Source organism: Asterias amurensis, chromosome 14, assembly GCF_032118995.1.
Source record: "Asterias amurensis chromosome 14, ASM3211899v1".
Classification (NCBI taxonomy): Eukaryota; Metazoa; Echinodermata; class Asteroidea; order Forcipulatida; family Asteriidae; genus Asterias; species Asterias amurensis.
Genome location: NC_092661.1, coordinates 4370159 through 4382629, shown reverse-complemented (window position 1 = coordinate 4382629; position 12471 = coordinate 4370159). Strand labels below are relative to the sequence as shown.

General features: G+C 39.3%; 1 protein-coding gene across 2 annotated transcripts in view; it reads right to left on the bottom strand.

Annotated features, from left to right (window-relative positions):
- The window catches only part of LOC139946718 (RING finger protein 17-like), a 227792-nt gene extending 216594 nt beyond the window's left edge, over nt 1–11198 (bottom strand). For both annotated transcript variants that reach the window (XM_071944371.1, XM_071944372.1), the window contains exons 1-9: nt 10996–11198; nt 8645–8867; nt 7775–7836; nt 6421–6577; nt 5414–5630; nt 4280–4380; nt 2114–2229; nt 875–1076; nt 359–483 (exon numbers count right to left, since the gene is read on the bottom strand). In XM_071944371.1, coding sequence (XP_071800472.1) covers nt 359–483; nt 875–1076; nt 2114–2229; nt 4280–4380; nt 5414–5630; nt 6421–6577; nt 7775–7836; nt 8645–8867; nt 10996–11074 — 1282 coding nt within the window. In that variant the 5' untranslated portion in view covers nt 11075–11198. The remainder of the gene's footprint in view (nt 1–358; nt 484–874; nt 1077–2113; nt 2230–4279; nt 4381–5413; nt 5631–6420; nt 6578–7774; nt 7837–8644; nt 8868–10995) is intronic.
- Nucleotides 11199–12471: the final 1273 nt, after the last annotated feature.

Here is a 12471-nt window from a genome sequence, read left to right as displayed (position 1 = left end):
GGAAGCGGGAGATCTCAAATTATGGAGATCAGTGTTGTGGAAACTGACCTTGTCATTACTTGAGAGATTTAATAGTTCAAATTCTGCATTTTTTCAGCTCTTTGAGGCAGTGCTCTTTAAATTGCACTATTTTAACTGTTACCAGTTACTATTTTCCTTCTATAAACTGCTCTCTAACCAAGTAGCGTTCACAGATTTCTTTCTTCTAACATGAAAAATTTTAGACAACTACTGGGTTCTTTATTGAACTAGCATAATAATCAGTTAATACCTTCCATAAAACACACTCTATTTAAGGAGTGTTTAGAGATTTCTTTCTTCTAGCATGAAGAGTTTTTACATGTTTTAGATAACTTACTAGATTCTTTTTCTTTGAGTAAGTTCGCCTTGAAAGTGTGGATTGTTGATGAGGCCAAGACGTCTTCATTGATCTCAGGAGGCGTCCAATCATCAGGGAGATCGTCAGCTGTCTTTAACTGTAATCTATTCACAACAAACCAAAATAATTATGAGACATGAGTTTTGAGGTTTGTTCTTGAATGCGAGTCAGGAAGTCTCCTTAATTGGTTTGATGGGTAGTAAGTTCCATAGGGAAGGTGGAGAGAAGCAATTATAGTTAAGTGTCTTGCTCAGGGACACAAGTGTCACGACCGGGATTCGAACGCACACTCTGCTGAACAAAAGCATCAGAGCTTGAGTTCGGTGCTCTTATCCGCTCGGCCACGACACCCTACGCAATGAGAGCTGCTTCGGTCCTGAAATGTACTTTATAAAAATGGAAAAAAAATTATGAAACACAAGTTTAATTGTACCTATATTATTTATTATTACTGATATTATTTATTGTTTATTATAATTATTATTTATTATTTACCTTGGTTCTGAGGAGATATCAACAGCTCCGAATGTGATCATACTTTTGACGACGTCGCTGTTGTACATGAATTGACTCACGGGTTGCGGAGAATCAGGAACGACGACGTGACATGGTAGATCCTTACTGGACTTGAGTAGATGGACGAGACTGGTCACGTTGGAAGGAAGCTCAGACTTATCCTCTAGGGTCATCATGGCTTCTGAAATAGACCAGGGGTGGATTTCACAAAGAGTTAGGACTAGTCTTATCTCGAGTTACGACGAGTTACTAGTCCTAACTTAGGACTAGCTGTACGTTTTTGATACCTCTTAGGACTGGTCCTAAGTTAGGACCAGTCCTAACTCTTTGTGAAATCGACCCCAGGACAACAATTTTATGAGGAAAGACACGCTCATCTTTTCAAACAGTTAATTTCATTTAAATTAAAGGCACTGGACACTATTTGTATCTGAGAAGCATTACTGACAGTAAAGCTTCTCAGATTCAAATGCAATACATAAAAGCCTTTTTTACATTATAACCACATTACCTCACAGTGAAATATACAACAAAATGCATTAAACTGTTGAAAGCTGCTTTTGGCTTCTTACCAAACCAAAGGTTTTTATGACTATTTTGTTTAAAGGCAGTGGACACTATTGGTAATTACTCAAAATAATTATATCACAAAACCTTACTTGATTACCAGTAATGGGGAGAGGTTGATAGTATAAAACATTGTGAGAAACAGCTCCCTCTGAAATGACGTAGTTTCCGAGAACGAAGTAATTTTCCACGAATTTGATTTCGAGACCTCAAGTTTAGAACTTGAGGTCTTGAAATCAAGCATCAGAAAGCACACAACTTCGTGTGACAAGGGTGTTTTTTTCTTTCATTATTATCTCACAACTTCTACAACCGATTGAGCTCAAATTTTCACAGGTTTGTTATTTTATGCATATGTTGAGATACACCAAGTGAGAAGACTGGTCTTTGACAATTACCAATAGTGTCCACTGGCTTTAAGAGGGACTACAAAAGGTCATCATCATTTTAATAGCGATCACAACTGAGATTCCGTTCACAATGTCACGCCAGAGATGTTAAACCCACATCATGTTCGGAAGGTCCTCAATTTCAGACTCCATACCTCTACTGATCATGTTGATGTAGTTGAGAGGTCTACCACCTCTATTAGGGCACGGAAGTCTCCTACATGGTATATTTTCCCCTTTAAAGCTTGTTGGCAAGACTTACCAACCATGGCTGATTCCATGATGCTGATATTCCCTTCAATATTTGTCAGCATTGAGATCAGATACTTCTGCTGCTGGGCTGAGATGGTGACAATCTGATCTAGTAGTTTGTGCTCTCTGTCATCAAGAAAGATATTATGGCAATGTTAGAGGGTAATATTATACACATAATGAATGTTTATGAGTGCAATGGTGCGAATATGTTCATAAGTTGAAAGATGGAATGTTCTATTCAACGAGGCGGAGCCGAGTTGAATGGAACATTCCAGCTTTCAACGAACATTCATTATTTGTTTTATATAACATCCAAGTAGATCTTTGTCATTTTGATTGAAGATACAACTTTCAAAACAAACAAAGCGTAGGCCTACAATTTTTAATTGTAGAAGCCGAATGCTAATAATTTTACTAATATGCCTTGCAGTAACACTGCTGCGTTACCAAAGACACGCGCACGCAGTGATGTTTTTACTCAGCATTTTCGTTCCATCCGAAAAGTACTATTGCACGCTGGCAGCGTGCAATAGTACTGTTCGGATGGAACGAAAAAGCACGGTGAGTAACTCAGCGTGCAATGGTACTTTTATTTGCTCTCACGTGACGGACAATCCTCCAATCAAATGGCAAGGATCTGCTTGGGTGTTAAAGAAGTCTAAATCACTCTGCAGACTGACTGCAGTCATACTGCAGTATATAAGACTGTAAGTTGCACTGTGTACATGTAAGTCAAATGTGTGATCTTGTTCACAAAGAGAACATTAATATCGAGGTGGCTTTTTACATGGCACTCATATTTTGTCAGTCAGTGACGTTCAAGGCACTTCAACATTCAGTATTTTCATGCAAGATATATGTGGGAAAACGTTTGAATTGTGAGAACTACTCCTTTTACCCTCTCATTTTTTTCCAACTACACAGAATGGGTGCAGAATAACTGCAGAATACTACAGACTGTTTGTGCCTGGGTTCTTTATCATAAAGAGAACACAATATCATGGATGGGATGGACTGCACAATGGCTGCAGAATAACTGAAGAATATTATAGACTGTGTGTGCCTTGGTTCTTTATCATAAAGAGAACACAATATCATGGATTGGGATGGACTGCACAATGGCTGCAGAATAACTGCAGAATATTATAGACTGTGTGTGCCTTGGTTCTTTATCATAAAGAGAACACAATATCATGGATGGGATGGACTGCACAATGGCTGCAGAATAACTGCAGAATATTATAGACTGTGTGTGCCTTGGTTCTTTATCATAAAGAGAACACACTATCATGGATGGGATGGACTGCACAATGGCTGCAGAATAACTGCAGAATATTAGACTGTGCCCGAGTTCTTGATCAAAAAGAGAACACAACAGCATTCATATGACAATTGACTTCAGCATTCTACATGTACATGTAGTGTATATTGATAATAATAATAATAATAATAAACAACGCTTATAAAGCGCCTTACATCCATGACTGGACCCCAAGGCGCTGTACACATTAAAAATAGCTGGAAACAAGAGCAAAAAACCCACGAGCATAAAATATTTCTAAAAATATAAACCACAAAATGGACCAGCCAATAGTTAAAACCACAAACCGCGAAATTTAAAAAGTTATGGAAAAGCACTACTATAAAAAGATTAGTTAAACTTACAATACTTTAAAAAGGAGTCCATATAGGAAATACACTTACAATTATATCATATCAGGGGTCGATCCCGCAAAGAGTCAGGACCAGTCCCTTTAAGACTAGTCCCAAGAGATATTAAAATGTATGGCCAGTCCTAAAATTAAGACGAGTAACTTAATGTCCTAACTTGAAAAAAGACTAGCCCTAACTCTCCAAGAATTCCACCCCCATGAGAAACAATGTACTTAGTCCACAGTCTACACAAGAAGGGAGTGTACAGGGAGCAGACACAGATGACAACTGTGCTTAGCGTTCTATGTGTTTTGTTTCCATATTGATAGTCTATTATGTCCACGGCTGAAAAAGAGGTCGTGTATCCAGCAGATTGAGCTCGGCACTCTCTGTGTTCTCATTTGACGTTTCTTTCCTAAAGAAATTAATACCTTATCAATTAGGTGCAGACTTTTAAGGCATAGAAGTCAAACTACAGAATGACTACAGAATGACTACAGAATGGCTACAGAACACTTACCGGAGTTGAAGCTCAGAATGGAGCCGAGAAAATGAAGCCTTGACAAGATCGGCAACCTGGACCATGTCCTTGCCGATGTCTCGCTTGGCTTCTTTTGTCATCTTCACAAGTCATCAAAACAAAAAAGGTGACGAAAATATAATTATAATGGATAAGGGTTGTACTTGGGCTGAGGATCCTTATTTTGGGGACACCCCCATGCTAAACTTGTATTTCAACATGAACATCAGTTGGGTGTTGGGCACTGTACTTACTTTCCAGAGTTTTTGGCAAATCACTCAGGTGGGATTCGAACCAACCAGGGTGATCTGCAAAGTACTGATTTAACAGTGCTTAAAACACAACAGGCGGTTAGAGCACACTGATTGAACTGCCAAGCAGAAAAAAAAACAGGCTAATCAGGAAAAAAGCTTCATGATGAGTTGTATTGTGCATTTAAATGTTTATAATTGAACGAGCACCGAGACATGACAGAGAAGTTTATCGTCATTGTCTCTTTGGGTAAACTTCGTCACTCAAATGAGTTTAAAGGCAGTGGACACTATTGGTAATTACCCAAAATAATTATTAGCATAAAACCTCACTTTGTCACGAGTAATGGGGAGAGGTTGATAGCATAAAACATTGTGAGAAACGGCTCCCTCTGAAGTGACATAGTTTTCGAGAAAGAAGTAATTGTCCACAAATTTGATTTTGAGACATCAGATTTAGAATTTGAGGTCTCAAAAATCAAGCACCTGAAAGCACACAACTTAGTGTGACAAGGGTGTTTTTTCTTTCATTTTGATCTCCCAACTTTGACGACCAATTGAGCTCAAATTTTTGCAGGTTTGTTTTTTTATGCATATGTTGAGATACACCAAGTGAGAAGACTGGTCTTTGACAATTATCAATAGTGTCCAGTGTCTAACTTAAAGTCCACATTGGGAATATAATTTAGTTTATTATTATTATTATTATTTCTATTCAAGATATTATACAGTGCCATGTATAACATGTGTATAAAATGGAAACTTTTTGATCAGTTAAAAAAAAACACTGCCAGACTGGTTTGGTCTTGATTTTACTGGCCCAAAACTAAAACTACTGGCCTCGGGCAAATCTTGAAACCCTCTATACATAACATTTTATTACCTGTAAAGCATAATACTGTTGTTTCAGAGCATCTTTAGCTGTCTCTAGGGTTGGTCTGAGCTCTTGGAATGCTTCTTTATCTTGATCAGCCAGATGGGTGATATCGTGACCTTTATGCGTTCCCATCAGGGCACAAAGAGCGCATATTGGCACCTGGTCTTCCTGACAGAAGAATTCATACTCTCTACCTTCATGCTCCTTACATCCTCCACGTCCCCTAGTAACCACAAACAAGGAGAAGGTCGATGAGAGGTCAATATTTAAATTAATATAACTCATCAATAGAATCCTCTAATCTGATTGGTTAAAAATGGAGTCATGGAAATGGCTACAATGTATGCCCGCTTTTTCTATCAAGATGACGTAATAGTTGACTTTGCCCGGGGCATAGTTAATCCACTATGCCCAGGGCATAGTCAATCCACTTTGCCCGGGGCATAGTCAATCCACTTTGCCCGCCCTGAAAAAACAGTCGCAAATAGGTCGCTCGTGTGTACTGTATGATATGTACACGTACGACTAGCGTTCCGAGTCAGGGCACGACCTTTCTTGGCAGACGACCTTTCACTGTAGTCAGGGTTGTTGATTAGAAGAATCTTTATTCAGTCTATAAAAGAAATATTGACTGCTTTATAATCGGGGAACAATTAAAATTATAGGCCCTCGGTGATGTCAAAACCATGGCTACATGTATGCCCTCAGCTTCGCTTCGGGCATAGTCATGGTTTAAAACCATGGCTATGCCCTCAGCTTCGCTTCGGGCATAGTCATGGTTTTGACATCACTTTAGGCCTATACTTTTGACCGTGTCCCTCATAGCAGTCAATATTTCCATACTAAAATTTTCCAATATTTTACAAATTGATGTAGACTGACTTACAAGTGTACCAAACCCAAAATGAAGTCAAACTAAAGAAGAACTTACATGTACAAACTTGACAAAGGATGTGACGTGTGCCATACAGAAGTTTGTAAATGAGGTATAGAATGTTATTCTGAGGACTTACTTTGAAGTAGAGACTGGCACAGCATTATGATTCATGAGAGATCGAGATCCACGATGGACTCTGTTATAACACGGCTGGCAGTATTTGGCATTCTCACATTGTTTGCAATCGCAGCTTGCCAATACCCGATGACAACTACCGCACAAATCAGCACCTCCTAGGATACAAGTAATTAAAAAAAAAAATTATCATTACTACTTGTATTTGTATTTGTATTTGTTCAGCCAAAGATTTCTTGTCGTGTCTTTGGTGATCAATTAAAAGTACTGGACCCTATTGGTTATACTCAAAATATTTGTTAGCATAAAAAATACTTGGTAACAGGCAATGGAGAGCTGTTGAAAACATTGTTAGAAACGGCTCCCTCTGAGGTAACGTAGTTTTTGATAAAGAAGAAAATTCTCACTAAAATATTTGAATTGAAATCAAGACCATAGCTCTGAGATCTTGAATTCAAGCATCTGAAAACACACTGAAAAGGTTTTTTTTTTCTCCTCGTATTCTCTTGCAACTTCGACGACCAATTGAGTTCCTAGGACTTGGCTACAACGTGTTCGAGAAGCAGGCATACAAGGGCGCATTCAGCTGCCAGCCACATCAACCATTATGACCACGGAGCACAGCCAAGATTGAAAGTGAAAAATTTTTTTCCTGAGGGAGGAAAACCGGATAGTCTGGAAAACCCTTGTGGCACAGCAGAGAACCAACGCACAACTTAACTCACATATTATGGCCCCGACCGGGAATCGAACCGGGGTCACCTTGGTGAGAGGCGAGCGCTTTATGCACAAGCCAACCCATTTTGTGCGTAGGTTGAGATACACCAAGTGAGAAGACTGGTCTTGACAATCACCAAGTCCCTAGTGACCTTAAGAGCAGTGTCTAGAGATGTGACAGAGGGTACAAACCCTACTCTGGTGAATGGACATCAATCCTCAAAAATCACATTTTTGGGATGAACAATTATTGTATGCCCGGTACTATCGACAGTGCCTCTCACGAGGAAGTTATAATGGTCGTTAACTATTTTAGTATAATAGTTACCTTGTAACTAATTCTTGTTTTACCCACACTGTTGTGTTAGCACCGATACTCAGTACTTAGGATTCAAACTGCCTCTAGCTACCCATCAACCTCGGTAGTCTAGTCATGCTAGTTGGTAAGACACTGCTCTAGAATTGCAAGGGTCATGGGTTCGAATCCCACCCGAGTAATATACCTGCAATATATTTTTTCACAGGACTCGAGGAAGTACAGAGTGTACAGTGCAAAAAAATAAAACGGTTTTGGGGTAAAAAAAAAGGTAATATTCCAGATTGTTTTTCCCAGATGCAAATTTAACATCTAATAATACCTTGTAATTGGACTTCATGGTAGGTGAGGTTGGCCGGAGATTGTGAAACAGTCTTCTTGTCACTGAAATGAATCGACAAAATTATCAAGTTACACGAAGGGATGATGCTAGAATTGTACACTGGACTGCAGACCCCCCCACCCAATGCTAGTGGTTTTAGCATCAGGCCAGTAAACTTACATGTATAAACAGACAAGTCAAGCCATCTTGTGTTTCCTGATTGAATAAAAAAACCTCATGGTGTAATATCTTAAACAGAAACAAACTTAAATGCAGCACAGCATCAGAGTCCAGTTTTCTCCAGAAGACAATCAGAGCATACTAATCAAAACGTCGAGTTGAAACCAACGGTTGTTTGCAGAACCGCCCTTCTCATTTAGAGATTATCATTACATGGTGTTAAATTACTGCAAACATTAACTTCTTTTTTTTTTTTTTGGGGGGGGGGGGATTGGGGAGGCGGACATGTATTTCTGGTTGAAAACGGACATCATAGCCCTGTACATGTATCTGATGCTTGGAAAAAAGTAGAAATGATGGATTGAGTAGGCCTACAGGTACAAGGGTTGACCTACATACACATGGTGTCAACTTTGATTTTTCATGGTGCAACAAAAACATCGGACAGGCCAGATACTTCACGGAGGCAACGAAGGCGATTGCCTCCGTGTCCCCTGGTCATTGCCGTGGTGCCCTTAAAATGCTCCAGTACAAATTTGCAATTTCATCATAGGGTGCCCTTTACCAAGAAGAAAATGCCTTGGTGCCCTTGCCCTTTCAAAAATGAAGCATACAGCCGTGATCGGAAATCAGACTGAAGTACATGTAGGAAGAATATCAGGCCTAGCTCTGCAATCTAAATATACTTACAACATATCAACCACATGTTTGGAGTTCCATGATGACAGCCCCAGTACATAGTAGTTGGCAGGGAGTTGAACAACGCTCGTCTCGCCCTGGGGCATACGGGTGACTACTTGGCAGGTTGGGCATGCTACGCTTGTCTTTAACACCTTCACCTGTTTGGTGATGCACCCCTGACAGAATGTGTGGCCGCAGTGTAACAGCAGAGGCTGCAGGAAACGGTCATTGGCTACAAAGAAAAACAGTTGTTTGTTGTTTTTAATTTGTGTTTGAACAAAGAAAAATGACTAGAGTGGGACTTGAACCAACAACCTATGCTTTACCAACACCATTTTTTACCAAGTGCAATCTATATCTGGACCAAATTTTGTTCTGGAGACCCATCTTCTTCATGGTTAGGAAAAATTTTGAAATTGGGGAGTAGAATAGTGATACATACAAACATGCCTCGAAATTACACAATTTTCCTTTTACGTCGCAAACTTACACGGTCGGCCATTTTATGGGGTCAACGTTTTGACTTCTCATAATGGCCGACCGTGTTAGTTCACAAAATAATAGAAAAACCACGCAATTTTGAGAGGCATGCTTGTGTGGATCATTATATTCTACTTATTATCTACATGTATCTAACCAATGCATTTCATAACAAGCGGTTCAAACACTTTTTAACGACAAACTCGACCGATCCAAGGCAACCTGTTCCTTTGAATTACACAAATTACAGCAGTGGCATAAAGGTTTATCGTGATTCAGAACCGCAATGCATTATGGGAAGGCATAGGGGATTCGCTATTTCTTTGTGTGGGTTCAATAGCGCCTTCTCTAGATATTTCGCTATTCGTGATATTTAAAAACTATCATGTCGGTGTGTTCAAAATATGCATTGTGGGCATGATGGGAAAAGGAAATTTCATCCATGACCTCAATTCCTCAAAACAGGAAAGACCATGAACATAGTTATATGTCATAACTTGTCTTGACCCTAGTCCAGATGGACTGCTCCGTCGCATGGTCGCATACACTACAGCTGTACAGTACAATGAGACGGTCTTATGACTGTCTATAGTATAATATGACATCGGTGTATTCAAAATATAGGCCTACATGTAACATTGTCATTGATTTGTTGGCATGATGGAAAGGGGAAATTCACCCATGACCTCAATTCCTCAAAACAGGAAATACCATGAACATAATTAGTTGCGATAACGTAACCCTCCTCCTGACGGCCGCCAGGCCGGAGGGTTACGAAGCATGCTCGAATTGTAAAGGGCGAAAAGGTCAAATACGTACAATTTTGACAGCTAGTCAACAGATTTGCTCCATTTTTACCCCTTTCGAAAATCATGCCACAAATTCTGATGAACACGAACTTAATCCTCAATCATGTCAATGTCTAATGAATAACACTCAAAACACCATTGAGGAAATATTTTGAAAAAAAGGACAAAAACTTACCAGATCCCGGAGCGAAACAGTCACAAATGTCCCAGGTTAATATGTCGCATCGCCATTTTGTGACTTCCCGATATGTTCAACGCTTTATTTTTTGGTCATCAAGCGCTGAACTGCAGGTACGGCTCGGCAGCGGCTCGGCAGTTTGTCAATCCAACTGGTACCTGCGGTTCAGCGCTTGGTGACCAAAAAATAAAGCGTTGAACATATCGGGAAGTCACAAAAAAGGCAATGCGACATGTTCAAAATAAAACCTGGAAAATTTGTGACTGTTTCGCTCGGGGGTCTGGACTCTGGTAAGTTTTTGTCCTTTTTCTTCAAATATTTGCTCAATTGTGTTTTTGAGTGTTATTTATTCATTACACATTGAGGATTAAGTTCGTGTTCCTAGAATAAGCCTATTCGCTATTGCAGCTGCGCATGTCCGTTACTGCTGACAACGCAATTTGTTTATCTCCTGTGACCTTTTGACAATACCCGGGTTTATTGTCAAAAGGTCACGGGAGATAAACAAATTGCAGTGTCAGCAGTAACGGACATGCGCAGCTGCAATAACGAATAGGCTTATTTGTGTCATGATTTTTGAAAGTGGTAAAAATTTAGCAAATCGGTTGACTAGACCATTTCGCCCTTTACAATTCAAGCATGTTTCGTAACCCTCCGGCTCCGCCGTCGGGAAGAGGGTTACGTTATCGCAATCCCTAGAAGTTGAACATAATATAATAATATAATTTTATGTCATGACTTGTCTTTAGCCCAGGTTGGACTCCCTCCTCCGTCGCATGGTCGCATACAGTACAACGCGACGTTCATTGCAACGGCACTGGCTGACGTTCTACTTGACCCCATGAAGTTGAACAATCACGGTCCAACAAACACGCTGAAATAAAAATATTTACCAGGTCCCTGGCCTTGAGTTCCACGAAAACTTCGGAAGCAAGTCGGGCATGTCTGAGCACCGGTTTTTACTCCATGCATTCTCCACGATGTGTTTCTTCCACTACAGTCTCAGATATCTACCTGGAAACTTCTCCAATAAATCAACAAATGTGTTCGAAACTGACAAGAAAGTTGTCGCAGATTTGTTAGACAGCTTGAAAGCCACCACATGTGCATGCAGAGAGTGATTTCGATGTCAATAGTAATTAGCGCCACCAACGTTGAGCTGTCCCCAGCTTATTTAAAGTGGTAGAATAACAAAAGACGTGTAGGGCATGACCTTTTTATTGCGTTTGTCTGGAGTGTAGGTGGGGGGGGGGGGGGTAAAACTTCATTTTTAAGTGAATTTGGATTTGCAGTGAATGCCAAACTAAATCAAAGCTCAATTACGTCATGAGATGGGATGTAAAAATTGGTACGTGGGGCGGGGTAACGGAAGTGGGGCGAAGTTCAAATTACTATTTCCAGTCGGGGGTCGATGTGAACTTGGAGAAAGGGGGCCAAGGTTTGAAATCCTTACGATTGAGAGGACATGTTGTAGCCTGTAATGTAGGAGAAAATTTGAAAATGTCACTATTATAAACAAAAAATCATCAACTTGAACTGTCTATTTCAGATGGTTTCAACATTTATTTGCGTCACTTCTTACAAACATACATCCGGGAATGAAAAATCTTAAAAATAAACAGGAATAATGTTTTTATTTATATAACGGCGCACTTAACATTTTACACATTCACGAAGAAAACTGCTTTGCGAAAAGGTTCATTTTTATATCACCTTTTTATGTTTGCACTTTTGTTTTCAATAATGTTGTTTTCAAAAAATTATTTTCTCTTCTTTGAAATCATATGGTTGCCTTAAAGACACTGGACACTATTGGTAACTGTCAAAGACCAGTCTTCTCACTTGGTGTATCTTAACATAATTTATGCATAAAATAACAAACCTGTGAAAATTTGAGCTCATTTGGTCGTTGAACTACACCACTTCAGAGGGAGCAGTTTCTCATATGTTTTATACTATCAACCTGATCTCCCTGTTACCAAGTAAAGGTTGTATGCTTATAACTATTTTGGACTTATTAATTACCGATAGTGTCCACTGCCTTTAATGATTGTTTGTTGCATAGTTGTTTAGGCCTATTATTATGATAATGTTCATTACATTCATCTAGTTATTGTTTTTATTATAGACTGTGCATTATTAACGTAATATTTATCGCAAAAATCAGCCAAACGTAAATAATTATATCTGATAATATCGAAGTTTTCATACATTCATACACAAAGAAAACTATACTACATTACAAAGTGCGTATACAAAGTGTTCAGTTTCTTGTTGCTGTTCAGCTTTTTAAACAGCCAATAAATGATGATCTCAAATATATAGATATTACAGTTTTCTAATAGTTGGAGTCCATAGGAAACATTAAA